A 24,688-nucleotide genomic window follows, 5' to 3' on the forward strand; every position below is an offset into this window, starting at 1 on the left:
AGCTTTGAATCTGTGGCGAGCAATGGTGCCGCGGAGTATCTGCCATGTATGCTAAACTGTCATGTATACCTCCACAAGCCTAATGTGGGTCAGGCAATCTGGGTCAGATTATTTAAGAACAGGTCAAGTAGGCAGTAGTGGAAACCATGTAGTGAGTAGTCCTGCAAAAATTTAGGTGACCAGACTGGAGGCTCCATCTATTTTAATTTTTTTTTTATTGCAGATGGGATTTCCAAAGCTCTGAGTGCTGACCTAGCTCTGTTCCTATTAAAGCCCGTAGGAAAACTCCCACTGACTTCAGTGAAAGCAGCATGAAGCCAGTTCTGATCCTTTTGAAAATTCCACCCATTATCTTCCCCTAGATGATGATTTTGTTTGCCCAGTAGGTGGAGCAAGCACATCAGTTAATAGTTGTGAACAGACAGGATTTTTTCCATTCTGTGTGTGAAAACATCTTTATTTCCCTCAGGAATCCTGTACTTTTATGTGTGAAACTGACGTTTTCATTTTTATGTTCTTCTGTTGCACTACTGTATCATCCAATCAGTGTTTTAAAAAAAGCAATAATGAGACGATTGAGGCAATTACACTCAGTCTATCAGAGTATGCTATTGTTATTGTACAGCACAGCACTTTAGAGGCAAAATAAAATGTTGTTTGCTGCATGGAGGCTATCATAGGAAGACATGATAAAGTGACACAAGGAGTCCCATTAATGAAAACAGGTGAGCATATCCTCACCCATTAGAGGAAGGGTTGTGCAGTTAAGTCTTTATAGCCGTAACAGACCAGAGTTTCAACATGAGTAAGCATGGAAGTAGTACCATACTCTACTCCCAGAGAAATCAGGAATAATTCTCAGTATGAGTAAAAGTGGTAGAATCAGGCCCATTGAATAAAATGACTTGTGTTATTAATATTTTTTTAAAAAAATCTCCCTACAATAAAAAGAAAGCTAAGGGTATAAAGTCAAGCTTTCAAAAGTTAGGAAATGCCAGAGTTAAGGTTGCCTGTGGAACCTTAATGTGGCCTCCTCATGTGTGTGCATTATGATACAATCTCTATTTACAGGATTGCATAGTATTTTTTCCACAAGCTCCTTCCCTCATTCACTGTGCAGGATGGATGATGCTCCTCCCACCCTTCCCACCTGTCTGTCTTCCTGACCTGTAAATGCCTTATATCTCTGTATTGCAGACAGGCTGCTGCCTTCTCCACACTGCTCTCGGTTCCAGGGCCTGGTACCACTGCAGGCTCAGGCAGCTGGGGAGAACAACTGAAGGCAAAGTCCTGCTCAGTCTCTGCAGCCCTGTGATGGAGCATGTCTGGAACAGATGGAATCAGGGTGACAAACCTCCACTAAGCATCTGGGTAACCCCCCTGCTCCATTGCCAAAGTTCAATACCTGCTCCAGATCATAGGGATGCAAGAGCTTCTAAATGACACAGTTGTATGACTGTTTTAAACATTGACGAAACAAAATATTTTCCCCTAATTTTGCTCTCTGAACCAGCTGAACCATTTTTACTGAAGCTTTCAACCACAAAAGTCAGCCTCAGACAGACACCTGGCATGGAAAATTTCGGCTCAAACAGTTGCTGTTTGTCAAAGTTACATGCAACTGAAAACAGGGTCTTAAAATGGAAAGTGTGAAGCAAACTTAATTATAGGTGGCACTACAAACAATAATCCATATGTGCGTATGTCTTCTCTGTAAAACGCCACACAAAGTTTTGATGGTAAGAGCACCGTCCTGCTCCATTGATTTCAATGGCGCATTTTATATAAATGTCATTATTAACAATAATACATATGAGATCAGTTTATGGGGACAGCCATGGAAGACCAGACAAGAAATAGACCCAAGGAATTTAGTTGTGTTGCTTGTAGAGATCAGGCAAAATACATTGGAAGTAGGGAGTAATGTTGGTAGTTTGTTGTAAAAGCATTTCTTGATGGTCACTTGCATGCCCTTCTGTACTGAGGATTAGTTTGTAGTTGCCTAAGGGGAGAGTGTTAATGGAACCATGGGTAGAATTGGTCCTGGAATCAAGCAGAGGAAAATTTTTACGCCCCATTATGGTTGATGTTAGCCATATCAGGCCAGAGTTTCAACGTGAATAAGCATGGAGAAACCCATGTTTGGATGCATAAGCAAGAAAGGCAGAGAATTGTGCAGGACTCTTTCTGCAGGATCTGGAGACCTGTGAACCAAAAAAAGTGGGTGGTGATCCAGGAAAGTGAAAAAGTGAAAAATAGATGAAGGATGCAGTTTGAATTAGTATAATGCATAATAGCCACAATACGGCCAAGACAACTTGATGACTGCTTCAGTTCAGGAAAGGGGTGGACGCAATACAGTAGCAATTGATCATTTTCACATAGCTCTGCATTAGTGATAGAGCTGGCTGAATATTTTTCAACATAATAGTTTTCTGTTGGAAAATGCTGTTTAACTGAAATCAGAACTTTTTGTGGGGACATGTTGACTCAGATCAAATTTTGTTTTGAAAAATATTGCAAAAGAAGTTTTCCAATAAGGTTAAAATGTTCTGTTTTGACCTTATTAGAATAAGATATTTTGACTTTTTTATTCAAAACAACTTTGTTTTGAAATTTATTTTATTATATTTATATTTACATAATAATATAAAAAGTTGAAATCAGAACAAAATATTTTTAATTTTGTGATAACAAACTGTTTCAATTGATCCAGAACAAACAGAAAGCCTTTGATGAGGTCCCTCACAGTAGGCTCTTAATCAAATTAAGCTGTCATGGGATAAGAGGGAAGGTCCTCTAATGGATTGGTAACTGGTTAAAAGATAGGAAACAAAGGGTAGGTATAAATGGTCAGTTTTCAGAATGGAGAGAGGTAAATAGTGGTGTCCCACAGGGGTCTGTACTGGGACCAGTCCTATCAACATATTCATAAATGATCTGGAAAAAGGGGTGAACAGTGAGGTGGCAATTTGCAGATGATACAAAACTCTCAAGATAGTTAAGTCCCAGGCAGACTGCGAAGAGATACAAAAGGAACTCTCAAAACTGAGTGACTGGGCAACAAAATGGCAGATGAAATTCAATGTTGATAAATGCAAAGTAATGCACATTGGAAAACATAATCCAAACTATACATATAAAATGATGGGGGCTAAATTAGCTATTACCTCTCAAGAAAGAGATCTTGAGTCATTGTGGATAGTTCTCTGAAAACATCCTCTCAATGTGCAGCGGCCGTCAAAAAAACAAACAGAATGTTGAGAATCACTAAGAAAGGGATAAATAATAAGACAAAAAATATCATATTGCCTCTACATAAATCCATTGTACGCCCACATCTTGAATATTGCATGCAGATGTGGTTGCTCCATCTGAGAAAGGATGTATTGGAATTGGAAAAGGTTCAGAAAAGGGGAACACAAATGACTAGGGGTATAGAATGGCTGCCATATGAGGAGAGATTAATATGACTGGAACTTTTCAGCTTGGAAATCGATGACTAAGGGGGGTATGATAGAGGTCTATAAAATCATAACTGGTGTGGAGAAAGTAAATAAGGAAGTGTTATTTACTCTTCCTCATAACACAAGGGACTAGGGGTCACCAAATGAAATTAATAGGCAGCAAATTTAAAACAAACAAAAGGAAGTGTTTTTTCATACAATGCACCATCAACCTGTGGAACTCCTTGCCAGAGGATGTTGTGAAGGCCAAGACTATAACAGGGTTTTAAAAAGACCGAGATAAGTTCATGGAGGATAGCAGTGGTGAGCTGGAGCAGGTTCACACCGGTTCGCTAGAACTGGTTGTTAAATTTAGAAGCCCTTTTAGAACTGGCTGTTTCACGAGGGACAACCAGTTCTAAAAGGGCTTCTAAATTTAATCAGCCAAAAGTGGCGCCTTAGGCACCAACTCCATGGGTGCTCCAGCCCTGGAGCCCCAAGGGGAAAATTTGGTGGGTGCAGAGCACTCACCGGCAGCTCCCTGCCCCACCTCCGGCCCCAGCTCACCTCCGCTCCGCCTCCACCCCCTACCTTGAACGCGCCGCCCTGCTCTGCTTCTCCGTCCCCCCCAGGCTTCCAGCGAATCAGCTGTTCGTGTGGGAAGCTGGGGCAGGCTGAGAAGCAGGCCACGGCTTCCCACTCAGGCCCAGGGAGGCGGAGGTGAGCTATGGCGTGGGGGAGGGGCACGAGGAGGGCTGCCAATGCCGCAGCAGGTAATTGGGGGGGGGCGCAGGGGAACCGCTCCCCGCCCCAGCTCAGCTCCGCCTCCCTGGGCCTGAGCGCGAAGCCACCGCCTGTTCTCAGCCTCCCCAGGCTTCCTGCCGAACAGCTGATTCGCGGGAAGTCGGGGGGAGGGGCTGGAGAAGCAGAGCAGGGCGGTGCGTTCAGGGGAGGAGGTGGAGCGGAGGTGAGGTGAGCTGGGGCTGGGAGCGGGGCGGGGAGCTGCCAGTGGGTGCTCTACACCCACCAAATTTTCCCCGTAGGTGCTCCAGCCCCGGAGCACCCAGGGAGTCAGCGCCTAAGGCCCCACTTTTGATGTGATCAGTGAGGGAGTGGCCGCTCCCCCGCCCCTAGGAGCCAGAGGGACCTGCCGGATGCTTCCTGGGAGCTGCCCCAAGTAAGCACCTCTGGGACTCCCCACCTCGCCCACGGCAGGTGCCTCTGGCTCTTAGGGGTGGGGTGGGCACCCACTACGGTGGCCCACGAGATCCTCCTGCCCGGTTCTGGGGACAGTCAGGGGACAGGGGAGGGGGGTGGCGTCAAGGAATGCGGGAGGGTTGGATGGGGCAGGAGTCCCAGGGGGTGGGGGTGGGCAACGACCCCTTCGTGGGGTGAGGAGGGAACTCGTTGTTAAGATTTTGGCAGCTCATCACTGGAGGATAAGGTCTATCAATGGCTATTAGCTAGGATGGACAGGGATGGTCTTGGTAGCCTCTGTTTGCCAGAAGCTGGGAATGGGTGACGGGATGGATCACTTGATGATTAACTGTTCTGTTCATTCCCTCTGGGGGACCTGGCATTGGCCCCTGTTGGAAGACAGGATACTGGGCTAGGTAGACCTTTGGTCTGACCTTATATGACCGTTCTTATATTCTTATGTTAAATCTCACTCTGGACTTTACTTGAGATTCTAGAGGTATTCAAGGATTCTGCTATCTATCCATAGAATCATAGAATCATAGAATATCAGGGTTGGAAGAGACCTCAGGAGGTCATCTAGTCCAACCCCCTGCTCAAAGCAGGGCCAATCCCCAATTTTTGGCCCAGATCCCTAAATGTCCCCCTCAAGGATTGAACTCACAACCCTGGGTTTAGCAGGCCAATGCTCAAACCACTGAGCTATCCCTCCCCCCAAAACATTTCTTTTCCCAGTCACAAGACCTCTACATCAAAGAGATTATCAGTTTACACAAGTTGCTTAGAGACTTTTCTACACTGATTCCTTTTTTAAACAAATCATATAACAGATTTTCCTTCTATTTCTTATTTCTAAGATTGGAGATGAGATAGTTCGGATAAATGGATACTCCATCTCTTCATGCACTCACGAGGAAGTAATAAATCTCATCCGCACAAAGAAAATAGTGTCCATAAAAGTAAGACGTAAGTAATGCAAAATTCACATGGGTTGTTACAATTCCCACAGTGACAGAGAGAATGTCATGTAGCTAATTCATAATCTGCAGGAAGATTTACCTGACATATTTTTCTCTTGCAGATGTCGGCATGATACCTGTCAAAAGGTAAACGCAATCAGTCCCTTTCCTAACTTCATATCCAACATACAAATTAGATTCTTCATTTCCTCTGCAATCTCTTATCTATCATTGATATTCTAGAAAGTTGATAATGGCCAACTTTACCAATGATTAAAATGATACACATTGGCTGATTTGGCAGGGTACTGCCTCATCTGATTCGCGGTCTTAATGCAGAAAGATAAGCTTGCTTATTTATCAGTGGAATCAGTCTGGAACTCAGACAAATTCCATCACCAAATTCACTTAGCAGAATGCTCCAAGGTTCTTGCATCTTCCTAACTTTCAGGGGTTGTTTTTTAGAAGCAGTCTCTGTCTAAAGCTGTCTGAAGTTTTGAAAATCATGATTGGTCTATGATGACTTTTGTTGAAAATTTGAATTTCAGTGGGGGTAGGGGGAAACTGAGGTGTTCTGATAAAAAAACTTTTAGGTTTTTGAGGGATGTTTTGACTTGCTGTATAAACTGGTTGAGATTTTTTGACTATCGAAAAAAGTTTCCAAAAACCAATAATTTTTCAAAAAGTTTGCTAAATTATACAGGTTGTTTTTTTTTTACCAGCTCTACCTCCATCTTTACTGATGTAAATTATTGCATGTTTACCTGATGTCCTTTAGACGTCTAAGTACTTGACTACAAAATCAGTATAATTCTTTATCAATAGTACCTACATTTATGTGTGGAATCAAAATACAAGGCTGGATTGAAGCCACATTCAATATACTCATCATTTTTAAACTATTTTCCTCATCATATTTAACCATTTTAGTTTTGTTTTACTTCTAGCTCTCCAGATGAGCCTCTTAAGTGGCAATTTGTGGATCAGTTTGTGTCAGATTCTGGGGTAAGACACCTAATACCTTATTTTAGTAATATGCCCTCTGGGAACACTTAGCGATATTTAGCTTGCCTTTCCCCCCTGTACTTATCTTTTGAGTGATTGCATTTATTTTTATGGTACAAAAACCTGTTAAGTGAAATCTGAAACAAACAGCTATTAATGTCCTACCAGTGTGCTCCTATGTGGTCTTATCCATCTCCTGCTGAAGTCAATAGAAAAAGCTTCCATTAACTTCAATGGGAGTGGATGAGGTTGATCGTTAGAAAACATAACTAAACAGCATCTTCTGCATTTTCAAAAGTAACTTGTGGTTTTGAGTGCCTTCATTTTTGGGTACCTGAATTGAGGTGGCTTTTAATGGGGCCTGATTTTTTCAGAAGGCAGATGTTCAATCTTTCTGAAAATCAGCCCCCTCAGGTGGTCTCAGCTTGAACACTCAATATCACTAGTTACTCCTGGAAAATGTAGACTTTTGTATATTTTTGCTGTGATGCTCTAGTGATGAGCACATGGTAAATAGACTGCTAAAGTTTAGCAGACAGATATGAAAATTAAAAGCTCTAGAAGCGGTAATACAGAAAATGTGTGATAGAAATGAAATGTTTCTACCAATAGACTCAATAACTTCTGTTGAGTTTGGTGACTCAGCAAGCCAGTGCTTTATTTTGCAAGAGGTAATTTTTAATAGATTATTTGATATACCCTGACTCTGTTAGAAGTTAAAATTCCTAGAGTGTGGGAGACTAATGGAAGAACAAATAAGTCTATGAATGACATCCATGGGTTACAGCAGTGCTAAGAAAGCCCATAACTGTCTTTCCCTAGATTTACATCACGGAAGGTTCCATTTAAAATAATAGGTAATGAGGGCTATCAATATATTTTAGGTTTCAGAGTAGCAGCCCTGTTAGTCTGTATCTGCAAAAAGAAAAGGAGTACTTGTGGCACCTTAGAGACTAACAAATTTATTTGAGCATAAGCTTTTGTGAGCTCAAATAAATATCTTTTGGGCAACTCTTGTCATGATATGCACAAGCGAATCATTTTTCTCTTATGCCCTTGCTTTAACTTTTTCTCCACTTTCCTCCTGAGATGGATCTTGACTGTTGTGATAATCCTCTTCGAATAAAGAGCCAAATTCAGTCCTGGCACAGCTCCATTGAAGTCAATGTATTTGTTCCTCCTTACATTGGGGCTGAATTTGGACTATATAGTGTAACCTGTAAATATGTAGGGTGAAATCCAGACACATTGAAATCAATGGGAGTTTACTACTGGCTTCAGTGAAGCCAGGATTTCGCCTGCAGTCTTTTTCCCCTTCTTTCTTTTGCTATAGGAGGGAGAAGGCAGTGTTGCTGGACTCGCTTCATCTGGAGGAAGGGACAATAAAGAGAAGAAAGTCTTCATTAGTTTGATTGGTTCCAGGGGCATGGGATGCAGGTCTGTAGATGAGTCCCATTTAATATGGTTTGCAAGAAACGTTGGTAATTTGTGGGGTGAGAAATGCAGAACAGTCTTTGTTTACACCCCTAGTTGTGTAGTATCAGCACAAGATACATACAAGCTAATATTTTGACAAAAATGTGGGAATACCTTTGTACAATGTGTTATTTAAACACTTAATACTGCAGCATAAATGTCTACTTGCCAAATTTTGCACCTCCATTTAGTGCCTCTTTAAGTCACTACAAAAGAACAACTGTTGATCTGTGTTTAACCATGTTCAAAATGGAAAATGTGACCAGCTTATTTCAAAAAGACACCTAGAACATAGTATAGGAACTTTTTTTTCTTTTAGTTACTTATAAATCAAAATAAAAGAATTATTTATTTTTATTGACAGTGTATGTGTCTAAGGGTAAAATTTTAAAAAGCATGTAAGTGACTTAGGAGCCTAAGTCCAAATTTCAAAAGCAGGTACATTATTTAGGTGTCTACGGGCTACATATTTTTAAAGGGTATTTATATACCTAATGATGGAGATAGGTGCCTAGTGGAATTTTGAAAAGTGCCTGAGTGCCATTGATTTCGTTGTCCCGGTGCACAGGGTCACACTGCCATTCAAATTTGGCCCAGTTGTCCCTCCATCTGTCTTTGAGAACCAAGCTTCTCTTCTGTGCTGCTGCCCTGCTTTGGAAAGCAGGCTGCAATCCTGGGAAGAATGTACCCAAACTGCAACTTTAACAAACTGTGACTGCAACTTTTGAACCAAAAAAAAAAGATCACAACTTTCTTACAGCCTTATTCATAATGTTATTCACTCTTTCCAAATCTCTCCATCCTACTTTTGGCACCAAAATTACTCAGTTGGTCTTAATTCACACTTTTTTTTTTAAATCGACTTAAGCAAAATCAAAATAGGGCACTTTTATTCAAAAATGAGTTCCTACCCCTAGACTTGCACTGAAAAAACAAAAAGTATGATTTAAAACTCATATAATTATTTTGGTGCAAGTTTGTGTACAGACCAGCTCTTAGCCAGACAGGCGCCATACTTAACATCTTTTAATACTCTCTATGATCTTGTGCGCTTGCACTGAATGTGATTTTTTTTTTTGGTCAGAAAAAGCTTAATAAATACGCTGACCTCTTTTTCATGCTTAAGGGTATATCTGTACTTCAAGCTGGGGTGGGGGTGCGATTCACAGCTCGAGGAGAAATATTCACGTTCACTCTGATCGAGCTAGCACACTAAAAATAGAGTGTAGCCAGGGTGGCACAAGTCACAGGAAAGGCTAGCTGCCACGAGTATGTGCCTGGGGTCTCAGACGGGAATGTACTTGGGGCAGTTATCCCTTGAGCTGCTCACACTCTCATAGCTACCCTATTTGTAGCATACTAGCTCAATCAGAGCTAGTGTGGGTATGTCTCCTTGAGCTGGGAGTCACACCCCCAGCTCATAGTGTAGACATACCCTAACAAAGAACTGTTCAAGGATCATCTGTGAAATTAAGAATAATCAGTTACCTTATTATTGGGGATCATTTACTGCCGCTGCTGAACATATGTGGTATAGTATGTCTTGATCTATAGATTTTTTTTTTTAAATGCTGGTAGCAGCAGTAAAGGGGTTAATCTTTCTATCCCCACACAAAATGATTCTGCAATCAGAACATAACATTTATTTTAAAAAGAACCATCCCTTTCTATGATAGTATGATTTACAAAATTTAAATCAGATAATTAGAAAGAATGATAATATAAGGTTATATGGCAAAGCATTGTGTAACCCACACACCTTCTGGATGTGGTGTTCTGTCCCATCTAGTGGCACCAAGACCACTTAGAGAGAGGTTAATGAGTCTGCTCTACAGCCTGAGCTAATAGGCAGTTGGCTTTTAGTTCTTGCGGTAGAGGCTCATGCACTAAGCTCCAGAGGTCCCCAGTTCTATCCCGCCCACCGACGACTGGGGTCTGTTGGAGTTACAATTGCACAGATGGGATGAGTTTAAAAAAAAAAGTTTATTCTGACTGGGCATGATTCTCTTATTTGTACTTGTGTAAATCAGGAGCAATTCTAAAATCAGTGGAGTTACCCAAGTGTAAATTGGTTGTGAGTGGAGAATCAGGTCCACCATGTAGATGTGATGTTAGCATTTATGATTTATCATATTCCCTCAAATGTACCATATACCTATAATAAAATACCCATTAAGCCTTTTTATGATGCACGGAAGTAATTTTTATACTATCATATTTAACTTTGAATTCATAAAGTAGCTATTCCGTATTAATATGAATTAACTAAATGTGGAAGGGATGTTTGGTTTTGGTTCATTTGTTTTTAGGAAACAGTGCAGACTTTATGGGGGGAAAACTGTTTAGAACATTGAATATAGCAATTTCTCCAGCTTGCCATATTCTAATTAGTAATAGACATTAGAGGAGCGTAGGAGGAAAAAAATATCATATTACTTCATGTTTTATGGTCAGACTTTTTATGGCTTAGAAAAAACAACTTTATGCTCTTTGTACTGTTCTGTTTATAACTGTATGAAAATACACTCCTGCCACATGAACTCTGGGCCGGATTTACAAAGATATTTAGATGCCCTAAGACAGGGGTTCTCAGGACAAATTATTTGGTTGGCTTAGAGTGCGGCCAACAACTCTTGCTGGTGGCCGCTATCACACTTCTCTCTAAAGTACTTAATTAGTTTTAGGAAAAACAAATAAATATGCAAATATACACGTCCAAATCATTGTAGTTCATTTATTGCTAGCTAGTAAGTCTGTTGTGAAAAGTGACATTAACAAACATGCAAGTACTGTATCACTTTTCAGAGTAGACTTACTCAGCCCTGGCAAGGCTGGGGACAAATTAAGCCCTTGATGGGCGGTCAGGGGAGACAGCGAGGACCAGGGGCAATGGGGGTGGAGAGGTGGCCGGGGGAGGCAGCAGGAGGCTGCAGCCTGAAGTGCCACACCTGGTGGACGGAGCCCAAAGCTGCATGGCTGGAGCCTGGGGCCTGCTGCCGTGCAGCCAGAGCCTGAGGCTGGTGCTCGAAGCCCCGCAGCTGGAGCCTCCCGCCCTGCCATCCCAGGGCTGAAGCCCAAAGGCTGAGTCCCACTGCCCCAGGAAGGTGGGGAATTCACTGGCTACCTGCTCCTCCAGCATTGTGCCCCTGGTGTCTCGGGGTGGGGGGAGGGGGAATGCTGACTAGATCCTGGTAGTGAGGAAGCCAGAGCAGTCTCCTAGATTCTCTGTAATATAGTAATTATTATAATGTATTAATTGTTTATAACAGCATTCCAACACTGATGGTTTCTGCATATGCATATAAATGACTGATGTTAACATGTTATTGGCTCAAGCTAGGCGGCGTGTTTTAAGGCTGTTTATGGCTTTAGTTTACAGAATTACTAACAGCAAATCCAATTATGGAGAATCTAAACTTTTTAATCTTTGTATGTCCGTAATCACATAATGAAATAATATATCCCCTTTTGTTTTTTGTTGACGTCTCAGTCCCTGAAGATTAAATACATTTAGATTGGTTTTCTGTTCAGTTAAGTTCTTGACTTCATCGCAGGGGTTCTCGCAAGAAATTTTTTGGTGGCTTCAGAGTGCGGCCACTAAGTCTTGCTGGTGGTCACACTGACACTTTTTCCTAAAATACTTGATTAACTTTAGGAAAAACAGATAAATAGCACATATACACATCCCCATCATTGTAATTTATGTAGGGTTGGGGTTTTTTTGCAGACTCAATAATAAAAATACTACTGTGAAAAGTGATATTTGTATGTTTTTAAAAAATCACTTTTTACAGGACACTTAGTAGTGATCTGGAAGGCTGTGAAAAGTGATACTTGTGTGTCTGTTAATATCACTTTTCTCAGCAAGTTTCAGAACAAATTAAGCCCTGGATGAGGGGTCAGAGGCAGTGGGGACATGGTGGGATGGATATGGGCCGGGGGCGGTAATGGGGGCACAAGGCGATGGAGGAGTAGATGCAGAGCCAGGTAGACAGTGGAGTCCAGGGGCGATGGAGAAGGGGGCATGGATGCGGGGCCAAGAGAGAGGAGGGTGGGTGGTGAGCCCTCAGCTGCGCGACTGGAGCCGGGAGTTGGTGCCCACTGCTGTGTGGCCAAGTACCCATGGCCAGAGCCTGGATCTGGAGGCAGGAGCTGCATGGCTGGGGAAGGGGTCAGTACCTGTGCCTGGAGCAGAAGCTGCACGGCTGGGGCAGGCAGTTGGAGCCCCGGGCCAGTGCCTCCTGCCATGCGGCCAGACCTTGGAGCTAGGTGCTGGACTCCGGCGCTGCGTGGCCAGATCCAGGGGTCAGTGCCCACTGCCATGGGGCTGAAGCCAGCGCCTGCTGCAGGGGATTGGCACCTGAGGCCAGCGTCTGCTGCTGCACGCTTGGGGCTGGGGATCGGTGCTTGGAGCTGGGGATCGGTGCCTGAAGTGCAGCCAAAGCCAAGTGTTGGCTCCTGAAGTCCCATGGCTGGAGCCCCTGGTCCACACAGCCGGGCTTCCTAAGTCCCACCGCTGGAGCCCACCTCCCAACCACCCCAGGGCTGAAGCCTGAGCCTCATTGCTCCCCCTTTCCCCCTCCCCGGTACTGTGCTCCTGCAGTGTTGTGTTGTGCCCCACCTGTCTCCAGGGGCCGTGCAGGGCTGTGCATCCAGGAGGAACAGGGAGGGAGGGGGCAATGCTTTGCCTCCTGCCCCACCATCACTGCTCAGGAAGCTGTCGTGGCTGCAGGGAAACCCCCTGGTGGCCGCATGCGGCCACAGTGGCCGCATTTGAGAAACTTTGCCAGCTGAGCACCTAACAGAATTTACAAAAGCACCATAACTCAGTAGACCCCTAACTCCCATTGACTTTCAGTGGGAGTTCGGCACCTAACTGAGGCACTTTTGAAATTCCCGCTAGGTGCCTATCTGCATCTAAATACTTTTAGTACATCTGGCCCCTTATCTTTTATACTTACCTTTATTCAGATGGTCTCTGTATCTTTGGTTCTCCAGCGCTATAAGATGAAATACCATTTCTATGCAACGTGCATTCACATTGTACTGACCAGCATTATATTTCTGTGCACTCTTCATGTTTTCATTTGTTACCCAGCCACTGAACAACTTGAAGCAGCCAATTAAGGGAATAAAGCTGGTTGCAAACTTAGAAAGATGGACAGTGCATCTGCCTGATGGCAGGAGAAGCAGCAGTCAGTCAGCATGCTTCAGAAATCTTTGCCATATTTGGTCAACACATTTTCTTAGCTGCAGCTTGAGGATTTTTACCCCAGAAGTATGGGGTATAGAGGGTTTCCTGCCTGTGACTTCCCTCTTGGTGTGGTCCATAGTTCTGAAGAATGGTATTCTGTTATACATAACCGAGTGATAGTGCAGATGTCCTCAGCACCCTAAATGAACATGCAAGCAATTACTCATTCACTAACGTGCTTTATGTGGAATAGTTGCTCAGCTGGCGTAGATTGAGATAGCTCTCTTGGCTTCGGTGCCAATTTACATCAGCAAAGGATCTGGTCAAAAATATTTTTATCATAGTGTTGCTCTCCTATCAGCTTATTGTGATGAGTGTCGTGCATAGGCATTGTGACCAACTGGGAAAACAATATTGGCTGTGACAGGCTGTGCTGTCATGAGAATATTAAATCCAGTGGGTCATATCCTTAGCTGATGGAAATTAACATAGTTCCAGTGATTTCAGTGGAGCTATCATAGAATCATAGAATATCAGGGTTGGAAGGGACCTCAGGAGATCTAGTCCAAGCCCCTGCTCAAAGCAGGACCGATCCCCAGTTAAATCATCCAACAGATTTTTGCCCCATATCCCTAAATGGCCCCTTCAAAGATTGAACTCACAATCTTGGGTTTAGCAGGCCAATGCTCAAACTACTGAGCTATCCCTCCCCCCACTATGGTGAGTTACATCAGCTGCGGATATGGCCCAGTGTGTTTTTCAAAAATCAGTGAGAAATACAGGAGGCAAATATCAAGAAATACCTAACCTAGAAGTAGACAATGGTTCAGCATGTATGATGTCTTTTTTGTATGGTGTTATCCTATATCATTTGTTTTCTCTGTTTACCCCAGCATTTCCAGTGGTCCAACACAAAAACCAGGCATTTTTATCAGCAATATTAAACCAGGTTCTCTTTCTGCTGAGGTGGGGCTGGAGGTGAGTATGTTGTCCTCCAAGTGAGATGTTACAGGGTCATTTTATTTTGTAGTAATTTCATTCAGTGATCTGGGATCCATTGGTGAAGTCATGTTCTGTGACCTTTTTCAGCAGGAGAGGAAAAACGTGTAAGGATACTCATAACAAAGAAAGAGTCATATGCTATGTTTTAATTATTTTTTATAGATTGGTGATCAGATTGTTGAAGTAAATGGAGTGGATTTCTCTAATGTGGACCACAAAGAGGTGGGAAAAGAGTTTTTATTTTGCCCCATTATTCTATTTAAATTAAGTGTCTTGTGTATGGAAAGTTCCCAGCAGTTATGTGTAAATTCCGCATACTGGGTACTAAACGACTTTTTAATTTAGTAGAGAAAAGCATAACAAGAGCCAATAGCTAGAAGATAAAACCAGACAAATTCGAGTTAGGAATAAGACACAAATTTTTAACAATGGTCGTGATTAACCATTGGAACAAATTTCCCAAGGGAAATGGTGAATTCTTCATCTCCTGATGTCTTCAAATCAAGACTTGGATGTCTTTCTGGAAGATACGCTTTAGCCAAGCAAGTTATTTGGCTTAACACAAGTGCAATTGGATGGAATTCTGTGGCCTGCGTTATGCATGAGGTCAGAATAGATGATCTAATAGTCCCTTCTGACCTTAAAATCTATAAAACTCTGAGTAGGAAAACTATCCTACTTCTTCTTTCTCTTTCTTCTTTATATACATAACATTTTTACACTGAAACGGACTTTTTCACTTTGTTTTTGTAGGCTGTGAGAGTGTTAAAAAGCAGTCGAACCCTAACTATCTCCATTGTATCAGGAGCCGTAAGTAACGAACCTATAGAAGCGGAAAGCATGTGAAAAAACTGTAGGCAATAATAAATAATACAATAGTCTTTGTTTCAACATAACTTCATATTCCCTTTTGAATGCCCTGATCCAAAGCCAATTAAAGTCAATAGGAATCTTTCCGTACACTTCAATAGGCTTTGGCTCGAAGTCACTAAGAGGGCCTGATACAAAAATCAAATCCAATTTTGCCAGCAAAGAAAATAGCTAGAACGCTAACTCAAGTTAATGCAAGACAATGGGTCAAATTCTGCACTCACTTGCACCAGTGTAAATCTACTGAAGTCAGGGAGCCAGACACTACTCTCACACTGGTCTAGATCACAAGTAAATCCATTGAAGTCTGTAGTATAAAACTAGTTCATGTGACCTCATGGTCCACATTTTCTAGTCTACTAAGGATACTTTGGAATGCTTTGGTGGTATGAAGCAGCCTTTGAGCCAGCTTCACTGGTCCACGGTGGATTCCCTCTGTCTAGGAAATCCTCTGCTGGTGCAGAACTGCAATAGTGACTCCTATGTTACTTCTCTGTTTCTAGGGGAAAGAGGATGCAACCAATATCTCCCTCTGCCTGGTAATCCCTGGCTGTTGGGACAGCCCTTAGTGGCTGTGTAGCCAATGTAAAACAGAGCAAGCCACAGGCTTTTCTATCATATACTAAGGTCCCGACCAATGGCTTGACAGCCCCAAGATCAGGGTAGCTGAAAGCCACATTTGCACTCTGAGCTCCAGAGCTGTGCTGAGCTCTGCTTGGATGCAGACAGGAACTGGGATAGTGCACATCTAACGATCTATATGGTCTCAAAATTTGCTTTGCACTGCTAGATTTGGCCAAGCTAGTATCGTTTGTAATCGTTTTTTAATTATTTGTTTGAGAATTATGCTAAGTGTACTCTAGCAGAATAACGTTGGGACTGTGAGCCTGTTCCCATATATTTACCAATGGCCAAAATGCCTATTGATTTAATTGAGAGCAGGATCGAGCCTCAGTAAAGTCCTAGACCAATTAATTCCTATCGTAAATGTTAATTCCAGTGGCATTGCATCAGAAATGAATTTGGTCCTTTTTCTCAACTAATAAACATAATGTGCCACTTCTAATGTTTTGTACGATAGTAGTGTGCCCTTTTAGGGCCTGATCTAAATGCCATTGAAGTCCATTAGAATATTTTCATTGACGTCAATGGGATTTGAATAATTGTTCAACTGTTTAAACCCTCTCAGAGTAAACTTTAGGGCCCCATACAATAAAATCCTGAAGTAACACGTGCAGATCACAGGCAGTACATGAATCTTAATATTTACTTGTTACCATTTCTTGTATAGCTGAAATAAACAGGGGAAACAACATCTAGTACAGTATCTAAGGGCTAATGTTCATGGCATAAGCACACAAAACAATAAATAGTATTCTTTGGCTGATTAAATGCCTTTGATAACAGCAGAAACCAGTTATTGCTGACATTCTCCATTCCCAAGAGCATTATTACCTTTGCAGTTATACAAGAGAACATTCAACAAATCAGAGTGCCAAACTAAAATGTTTTTCTTGCCATTTGAGGATTTGAAAGGTCTGTTCTGCTGTTTTCTCAGTCTCTCCATTGACGCAATTTTGAAGGACAGAGCACTTAGGTGAATGATTGTTTGAAGGAGGGCTCTAAAAGAGGATATTTTGAGGGCAGAGCCAAAAAATGGCTTCTATGGAAATGAAATGATGTGGCCAAAAACGTCAAAGGGCAGCTGTGCATGGACAGTACCCAACTGAACAAACAGATGTGCATAAAGAAATGCAGATTTTTGCAAACACAAACAGATGCAGATACTGTTAACGTTTGGCCCATAGCATAATAAGAATTTCACTGTCACTTGTCATAAAATCACAGAGTCTTAGAAATTAGAGATGGGAAAATACTATTAGATTAGTCACCTCAATCCCCTACCAGCATACTCATTTAAACAATTAAAATGCAGGCCACTTAGGAGTGGGATAATGTGTGATGTTTTCTGGAGTATAGTTGGGTGAAATCCATCTGTTGTCTAACTACTCTGTGAACATCTTTCCAATATTCAGCCATTAGTATTTGGTCATGCACAGTGGGTAATAGGCTTCATACTCTGCTTCATGCACAATGATTTTATATAAGTGACTCTCATGAAAGCTAAAAAGCTATTTTAGATGTACACTTCTAAACTCCCTGATGTTTTAAGCACTAGAAATATTTATGAATGACCAGAATGTACATGCCATTGGTAGAAGAACCAAATACTCCATCTACTGTACCTTAGGGTTTTATATTGGTCTCCAGCACCAATGTATCTGAGCACTTTGTACATATCTGATCATTTTTCCTCAAGAGTCTATCCATTTAAAAGTCAATACACTTAGCCCAATGTAAATATGTGCAAATCATACATTTCTAGCAGCACCAGGAAAGCATATGTGGAGTTAAAAAAAAGCACCATGCACAGACCAGAATTCTATCCCCTGGATGACTTTGGCCATCCAACATTCATGGGAAGTAGCCTCATCCAGAGAGATGGGGATTTATCGAAATAACTCACTTTTGTCCTACTAAATATAATAGTCCACAGGCCTTGTAAACTTCATTTAAATAAACATTCCAGGCTGGATTCTCAACAGCAGACACAGGGGCTTAAGGAGCTAGTTACATCCAGTGCTCATCAGCGCCAGTAGACTCTGGAGGTACTGGGGACCTATTCTAACTTTTATGCCATTGGCATTAGGTCCTTTCTGTAGTGGAACTCTGCTCTGCTACACCTTACCCCTGCCCCGGACATGCCCCCTTTGTCTCCTGACACACCCCCTATTCTAGGGATGAGGGGGGCTGCCATAGGAGCTATGGTGAGTTCTCTTCTGTTTCTTCTCCAGATCCATCCACTTTGAGCCTGAGCAAAGTGGAGAATCCAGCCCTCCTAATTAACACACATTTTTCATTGAAGCAAACCCAGGCACATATGACCAGCCTTTGAATATTCAAGAGCATCACAGTTTTAAGACAACTGCACCTGTATTTCTGTCTGTGATCCACCAAGGGTACTCACTTTAGGCTTCCCGCTCCTAGACATCAAATCTCCTGGGTGGAGACTAGTGTCTCACTCTTTTCTGACCAGGATTTTTAAGGCTGCACAGCTCTCTGGTTTACAATGCACTATCAACAGCAAGCCAGACTGCCCACACAGGGCAGTGCCTCTGTTTTGATTTCTCTCTTAAGGCTATGACTAGCATACCTGCCAGCAGTCACAAGTTACCATACAGAGCAAGCATATTTATTCTTAAAGTGAAAGCATTACAAAGAAGGCATATTGAAAACAATAAAAGTTCCTATGTGTGTGCTAAAATTTTATCAGAGGCCACCCGTCAGACTTATGGGGCAAAAGTAGGTCAAGTCCTTCCTACCCTTCTGCAAGGATGCGGGGGTGCGGGGCTGGGACAGGGACAGAAGGCCCTGTCTGTTTTCTGGATCAGAAAGAAGGTCCTGAGTCAGTTTAAACTCAGGCTACTTATCCAAAAGTCCTTTCTTTGTCTGTTGGTGTCTGGAGAATCTAGTTTGAACTAGTAAATGTGAGTCTTCCCAGAAGGCGGGGTTGCAACGTGGCTGATTTGCCTTAATCACCACCTACTGTCTCTAATTCCTGGAGGAGCTGTAGTAGCCCTCCCCGATGGAGTAGAACGCAGTCAGATGTAACCTGTTCATTTTTAAAAAATGGACCCGAAAGGCACTGCTTGGGGTTGCAATATCTGTCACATCTCCCCCCAGAGAGGTTACATACAATCCTCATAACACATAAACTTAATACAAGAAGCTTTTGCAAGGACTTTGCAGGAAATTGCCCTATCAGTCACAAAAGGCCCCCATCAAACAGCTCCATTATGTTACCCCTGTTGTTTTGAGATGAAAATATTCCATATGTTTTATTTGAACTATAAATTCAAACAGAAGAGAACAAAGAAACAGACAAGATGATGTGACTAGCCTTGTTTCCCACTCCTGTTCCCTTTGGATCCTTATTCACTCATACTGAGATAGTGATGCTTGCACATCCACGCAGGCATAACACCTCTGACACTGCCTTCACACCACTTGGATAGGCAGGAATAGAAAACAGGTGTGAGAATGGATGTGTTTCACCACACTGTGTGCATGCTCCGATTATAAAGTAAAATGACTGGTATTGAAGAAAAGGGGGGGCTTTCTCCTGGGAGATGTTGAGCACTTCTGTCTCGGTTAGGAGCATTCTCTCTTCCCTTTGACTTTAGCAGGAACTGAGGGTGCACAGCATCATGTAGGAGGTGCTCAGCACATCACAGATTGGGACACAAGTTGCTCACAGCCCTGACATGTTTGGTCATTGTTATTTGGAAACTGTGTTATAGAAGGTGTTACTTGGTAGAAGTGATGGGAGGAAGCAATTTAATGTACATTTACGGTAGCAGCTTTGGAGGTTGTGATTTTTTTAGGGGAAATAAGTTAACTCAGATTTTTAGTGATGAATTTGTTTTTATGCTGTGATTGAAGGGGAGAGAGCTGTTCATGACTGAGGACGAGAGGCAGCGAGAGGCGAGTCTTCATGAACAGGAGCGCCAGGAGTTAATGCATCAGAAACGGCTTGCATTAGAGACTAACAAACTCCTCAAAGAGCAGCAAGAGAAAGAGAGACAGTAAGTGCTTTAGATGGAGGGAGATCTGTTCAACTTTCCTTCCACTTGGAACTGGCAATAATGACTGCGAAATAATGGTGAGGACACTCTCGAATAACATTAATTCTTTTGCTGCTGAGAGACTCTCCTCCAATTCCCTTTTCTGTTGGTGTTGTGGGCACTTTGGAACTTCAGAGCTAAGATCCTTCTGTATTCATCATCTCAAGGAATGTGCCAGTGATACACACGCACACTCTCTCTCTCTCTCATATATATACAGAATGAATGAATACAGAAGGATCTTAGCTCTGAAGTTCCAAAGTGCCCACAACACCAACAGAAAAGGGAATATATATAAATAAAAGACACACACGCACAAACTGTATCTATAAAACCATAGAGTAACAAATGAGGGCTGTCAGTATTTTGCAGATACCAAACCTGGAGGGAGGGAACCAGCAGCCTCAGGAGATAGTGGGTCTGAAGACTCTCTGGCTCTTATCCCTTCCTGGCAGTAGGAAACCAAAGTGGGAGGGGCTGGGAAAGGATTGTCATCTGACCAGCAGGAGAATGAGGGTGCAGGGGCCTGGTAGGATCAGAAGACATGGTAGGAGAGAGCCACAGCAGGTGGGACAAGACTGTTTTGGGGAGCAGTGATAGGGTGAAGGGTGATATCTGGACCATACTCAAGTGCCCACTACCACACAAAGCAGGCTGCCCGAGTACTTGAAGACTTGCCTTTTTCCAAGGGGATATGTCATACAAAGAGAACTCTAACAACAGCTGTCCCCACAGACATTGCATTGTAGGCAAACTGGTTGTTTTTAAACAGCCCCATTTACCTTTACCGAGGTCTTGTAAGTATCGGGTCACAACATTCTACCCATATAAAATTCAATACAGTGACATCAAGGTAAATCTCTGCCCATAAAATGTTTCTCAGTAAAACACCTATATGGTTGAAATCAGCATGTAAAGCATCTAGTTCCTGGAGGGTTTTGGAGAGACTCTTAGGGCTACATCCTGAGGCGTACTTATAGGGAAAAAGGGGCAAGCAAGGAGTTCTTCTTCCCCTCCCACTTCCTGCAGCTGTAGTACACCTCACAATAGCCGTTAGCGTGCTCTGGACAGTGCAGAGAGTCCTTGCTCCATCTCCCCCCTCCTCCAAGGAGCTAGCCAGTGAAAAGGGCCTGGGGAGGAAACTGGGCCACGATCCCTCCCTCACTGACCCAGAGTCGGAGCAGCATACCAAGGGGAGCTGTTAGATCCATCCTCCTGGATGGTGTTGATTGCTCAGCCCTGTCCGCAAGAAGCAGCCCCACAAAAGTGCACACCATTGTGGAGCACAGTGTCTCAGGTGCTTCTCCAGGGATGGGGGCAGTTTTGCACTGCCCCACTACACAGACCACAATCTAGTTCTTATTACGTGTGCTCTACTATGTGTCTATTAATAATCAGTATCTAAGGCAGACTTGCTAACTGTTTAGGAAGAATGATCAGTTGAAACAACTGAAAATACCAACTGGCTGGAGAAGGTGCGTCCTATGGTGGGTGATCAATGCTGTGGAACACGGTTACTGTAGCCCAGTTTTGAAAGGAATTGGATGCTGTCGCTCTTGTTTTCTTCACACCTTCACCAGGCAATAGAACAGGTTCTTACTGCATCTCTCGGGTAACCTCCCCATCAATATCCTTCACAGTGTTCTATTTATCACTCAAATTGTAAAACTCTGCCAGAATCCCCGGGCACAGAAATGGCTGTGTCAGAGTCCAGTGCCTTCACAAGGTCTGCAACAGCTGTAGCAGCCCTGTTTCTGGTGAGCCATTATGAAATGTTGAAATACATAAAAGGTAGCTATTTATGTCCACTGTACACTGCATCTCCAAACGGACATGAGTAGCATTGCATTGACTTGTCTGAGCACAGCAGTCTAGACGTAAATGATCAGAACTAAAATTGCTTTGTTTTATTACATAAGACCAGCTAAATCTGAAGGTTTATCCTTGGCCACAGCAGTCATGGCAGTGCTCAGAATCCTAAAGTAGCCAACTCCGGGCATCCGTGGCTTGTATATGGGTGATCCATGTGAGCCCTGGCAGTTTCTACAGTCTACATATATGGACAGTTAACGCGTGTTGTGCTGGAGCACTGTATATTTACACCCCCGCTTGTCATGGGGTAAAGGCTTGTTTAGATGTGCCCTAAGACTCCAGGCTTTATCTGTTCTCAGTTTAAATAAAACAACAGATGGGTTAAACGGGGCAGCAGAACCAGATGAACACAATACTGGTCACTGCTGTAGGGATTTATTAACGTGGCAGTTTACAGTTGTTGAAAGGGAAAAAAATGAAACAGCATTCTCCAATTGCTTCATTCTGTTGTTCCTCCCGACACACCGCCTCTTCCCAATATCCCTGTCCTCCGCTACTTTGTTCTTAAAAGTGAAATCTCATTGCCTGCTTACTACTAACTTCTTAGAGCAGGTCTATACTGCAATAAACCCATGGCACTGAGTCTCAGAGCCTGGGTCAGCTGACTTGGGCTTGCAAGGCTTGGTTCGTGGGGCTAAAAATAGCAATGTAGACGTTCAGGCTCGGCCTGGAGCCCAGGCTCTGGGACCCTCCTCCTTGAAAGGGGAGGGTCTCAGAGCCCAAACATCTACACTGCAATTTTACAGCCCCACAGCCTGAGCCCTGGAAGCCCAGGTCAGCTGACATAGACCAGCCACAGCTGTGTCATAGGACTTCTATTGCATTGTAGACATACCCTTAGAGTCTTCTCTCTTTTTATACTTAGGTCAAGGAGAGTGGGGAGAACACATGTTCTCCTTGACTGCTTTTTTCTCCTTCATCTGCTCTTCCCAATGGAGCAAGAGCATAGACAAGTTATGTTCCTCTCTGTCTCCCGTTCTTTCTTTTTTCTCTGACTTCTTATCCTTATTCCTTTCCCTACTGTCTTTTCTTGCAGAAACCTGCACTTCCTCATTTTTCCCCTACTATATTCCGATTCTTCTAATCTGGATGCTGTCTCTAATTCACTCTCAACAGTATAGGTCATAAATTAGGCATAGCAAAGTTAACAAAAATAGTGGGATTTCAAGACATGATAAATCTGCACCTGATAAGTGACCAGAGTCTCCCTGTACTTTGATCTACACACAGAACTGATGACAGTACTTGGATTATAGTGTGTAGAGAATAGCGCAAATCAAGGGATTTACTATGTTTTTTAGTTAGATGATAAGAGAGAAACCAAGTCGTAGTGCAGGTGAAATAAAAATATTACTCTGCTTTGAGTTGATACAGTAACTGTCATCTGAGAATCTCGAAGTACTTTACAAAGGTGGATAAGCATTATTATCTCTTAACTGGCGGGAAACCCGGATTAGAAGTCAAATCTTTTGACTCTCCAGCTCACTAGAGTGGTTTACGCTCATATTTTGCATTTGGTCTACTCTGCTAAGCTTGTGGTTACGTTTACTGTAGAAAGTATATTTTCAATAACTCTAAAAACCACAGTATCAACGGTGGAGAATGATGCTTTCTTCAGCTAATGCTAAAACTTTTTGATTAAATTCTCCCTGTGCATATTTGTTCTCATCAATATATATTTTTGTTTTACACTAGCATACACATGGCAACTTATTTTTCTCTAAATGCAAATTGCTCTGTATTGCAGAAGGAAACTGGAAATTTCTCAAAAGGCTGCAGAAGAAGAAGAAAGATACCGAAAAGAAATTGAACAGTAAGTAATCCTGTGCTATATATGTTGTGTAATATGCATGTAAAGAGAAATTAAATACTAGAGTTTGCAAAAAAAAAAAAATTGTCCACGTTTTTTTCCAGCAGAACATGGCAATTTTGTCAAAATGGAATTTTTTACAGGAAATGTCTGTCTTCAATGAAAAAATTGGGGTTCAATGAAAATAGAATTTTTTCAAGTTTGAGTGACCAAAAACTGAAAAAAAATTGTATAGTCAAGTGAAAAAGTTCAGTAAAACTTCATATTTTTGCCGAAGCATCTCAAATGTTTCAGTTTTCAACAAAACCCGCAAAATCTTCATAGAAAATTTTTGATGAAAAGGAAACAGTTTTCCATTTTCATCAAGGAATAAATGGGCAAGGAAAAAAAATCAACCTTTCCTTATCTACTCTACTATATACATTTCATATCTGAATGAAATTTATCTTCAGGACTACGAGGGTGCTGTTTTAAAGCAGCTTATGATCATTCCAAATGTAGGTCATATAAAATGTTCTTTCTGGTTGAGTGACATATGCTGGAAATCTCTGCCAATTGTACAACATCCTAGTTATTTCTTAAACTTGTAGATGACAATTTCCTAACTCAAGAAGTGTTGCATCCAACATAGGGGAATTTTCTATTTGACCTTACCTTGATAGATAAAGAGGAATTGATTGCAGCACTTAAAGTTAGTGGTTTGTGAGATCCAGTGATCAAGACTTGATTATATTTGTTGTATGCAAACAATAAAGTCCAAAGCAGTGACATTATGTACTGGGTTCTTTATAAGGGCCTGTTTTACAAAGCTGAAAATAACTGTGAGCCACAGCAGATGGGAGAAAAAAACCCCACAAAGATGTAAATGATCATTCAGAACTGTTTTAGAACATTTTATTAGATGCCCCAAAAGCCAGAACTGAGAGTTAAGGTTACACGGGTTAGAAAAACAGCCTGGCTTAGAGAGAGAGTTGAAAGCAGCAATAAAAATAAAAAGATATTATATAACACAAGGGTTGGGGAGAAAGGGAAAGATGATAACAATATATATGTCAGAAGCTAGAAATTGTAGAAAATTGGTAAGGGAATCAAAAGAACTCAAAGAAAAATCTAAGGCCAGCAGAGTTAAGGACAATGAGGAAGCATCTTTATGATAACAAGAACAGAAGGAA

At 42.2% G+C, this 24,688-nt stretch overlaps 1 protein-coding gene across 3 annotated transcripts in view; it reads left to right on the forward strand.

Moving 5' to 3' along the window:
• USH1C (USH1 protein network component harmonin) overlaps positions 1 to 24,688 on the forward strand; it is a 99,844-nt gene that overhangs the window by 19,691 nt on the left and 55,465 nt on the right. For all 3 annotated transcript variants that reach the window (XM_075129352.1, XM_075129351.1, XM_075129350.1), the window contains 9 exons: positions 5,501 to 5,609; positions 5,725 to 5,749; positions 6,550 to 6,607; positions 7,941 to 8,044; positions 14,171 to 14,255; positions 14,442 to 14,501; positions 15,033 to 15,089; positions 19,653 to 19,795; positions 23,454 to 23,519. In XM_075129352.1, the coding sequence (XP_074985453.1) occupies positions 5,501 to 5,609; positions 5,725 to 5,749; positions 6,550 to 6,607; positions 7,941 to 8,044; positions 14,171 to 14,255; positions 14,442 to 14,501; positions 15,033 to 15,089; positions 19,653 to 19,795; positions 23,454 to 23,519 (707 nt within the window). The remainder of the gene's footprint in view (positions 1 to 5,500; positions 5,610 to 5,724; positions 5,750 to 6,549; positions 6,608 to 7,940; positions 8,045 to 14,170; positions 14,256 to 14,441; positions 14,502 to 15,032; positions 15,090 to 19,652; positions 19,796 to 23,453; positions 23,520 to 24,688) is intronic.

The sequence above is a fragment of the Caretta caretta genome, chromosome 6 (genome assembly GCF_965140235.1).
Source record: "Caretta caretta isolate rCarCar2 chromosome 6, rCarCar1.hap1, whole genome shotgun sequence".
NCBI lineage: Eukaryota > Metazoa > Chordata > Testudines > Cheloniidae > Caretta > Caretta caretta.